General features: G+C 72.5%; 2 protein-coding genes across 2 annotated transcripts in view; both read left to right on the top strand.

Annotated features, from left to right (window-relative positions):
• CUNHXorf65 (chromosome unknown CXorf65 homolog) overlaps positions 1-744 on the top strand; it is a 1,557-nt gene extending 813 nt beyond the window's left edge. Inside the window, exon 5 of the mRNA XM_026040921.1 lies at positions 637-744. Coding sequence (XP_025896706.1) covers positions 637-744 — 108 coding nt within the window. The remainder of the gene's footprint in view (positions 1-636) is intronic.
• Positions 745-830: 86 nt separating this feature from the next.
• LOC112948659 (sestrin-3-like) overlaps positions 831-1,089 on the top strand; it is a 3,908-nt gene continuing 3,649 nt past the window's right edge. Inside the window, exon 1 of the mRNA XM_026040920.1 lies at positions 831-902. Coding sequence (XP_025896705.1) covers positions 831-902 — 72 coding nt within the window. The remainder of the gene's footprint in view (positions 903-1,089) is intronic.

The raw sequence follows: 1,089 nt of genomic DNA, 5'->3' as shown, positions 1-1,089 counted from the left end.
CGGCGCACGCCCAGTGCCGACGTGGCGCCCGCCGCGCTGGCGCCCGTCCCGGTGAGCGGTGCCCGCGCGCGGGGGGACACGCCGGGGCACCCGCCTCGAGGCTGCGGCTTGATGGGCCGTCCTGGAGCCCTGTGTCCCCTGTCCTGCCAGCCCTGTGATCACTGTCCCCCTGCCCCGTGTCCCCCTGCCCCACCATCCCTGTGCTCATTGTCCCCTGCTCCATGGCACTGTGTCCTGCCAACCCCAGGGCCCATCACCCTATGTCCCATGCCGTGTCACCCCTGTGCTGTCCCTGTGCCTCTTGTCCCCATGTCCTGCCACCCTTGTTCTTGCTGGCCCCATGCTTGATGTTCCAGCCCTCAAGTCCCCAAGCCCCACAGCTCCATGTCCCGCCACCCCCATGCTCCATTGCCCCATGCCCCATGTCCTGCCACCCCCATGTCCCATTCCCCCGTGCCCCATGTCCCGCCACTCCCACGTCCCATTGCCCTGTATCCCAGTCCCCATGCCCCATGTCCCGCCATCCCTGTGCTCGCCATCCCCAAGCCCTGTTTCCCCCGGCCCTGCTCTCCTTGTCCCCGCCATCCGGGTGCCCCACGTCCCCGGACGCCCCCGAGCCGCCTCCCGTGGGCGCAGGGGAAGGCGTCGGGGCGCGCGGAGGACGACGGGGGGCCGCAGCAGCGCAAGGCGGCTCCGGCCGCCCGCACCAAGCAGGAGCCCGGCCGCAAGGACCGGCACCGCTGAGGCCCAATAAAGCCCGGGGACGCGGTCCCCTCCGCGCACCGTGTCCCGTGTCCCATAGGGGCGGGGCATCCGCACTGACCACGCCCATGTGGGCGGAATTATCGGATATGACCACGCCCCTATCCATGATGGGCGGGGCTTCCGCGCTTGACCGACGGGTAACTTTCCACCCCTGCCCACGTGGTGCGGCCGGGTCCCGCCCCCTAAGCCCCGCCCCTGACGGCGGGTTGGCCGGCGCTTTGCCTTCGGCCCCGCCCCCGGTGCGGTGATTGGCGGAGGCGGCGCGGCGGGCACGCCCCCTCCCCGGTGCTCGGGCTGCCGCGGTGCCCGGCGCGGCGGTGCCGG

This window comes from Nothoprocta perdicaria, unplaced genomic scaffold, assembly GCF_003342845.1.
Source record: "Nothoprocta perdicaria isolate Ctin4 unplaced genomic scaffold, notPer1 scaffold_270, whole genome shotgun sequence".
Taxonomy (NCBI): domain Eukaryota; kingdom Metazoa; phylum Chordata; class Aves; order Tinamiformes; family Tinamidae; genus Nothoprocta; species Nothoprocta perdicaria.
Note: the sequence above shows the minus strand (reverse complement) of the source record. Positions and strands in the feature narration are given on the sequence as shown.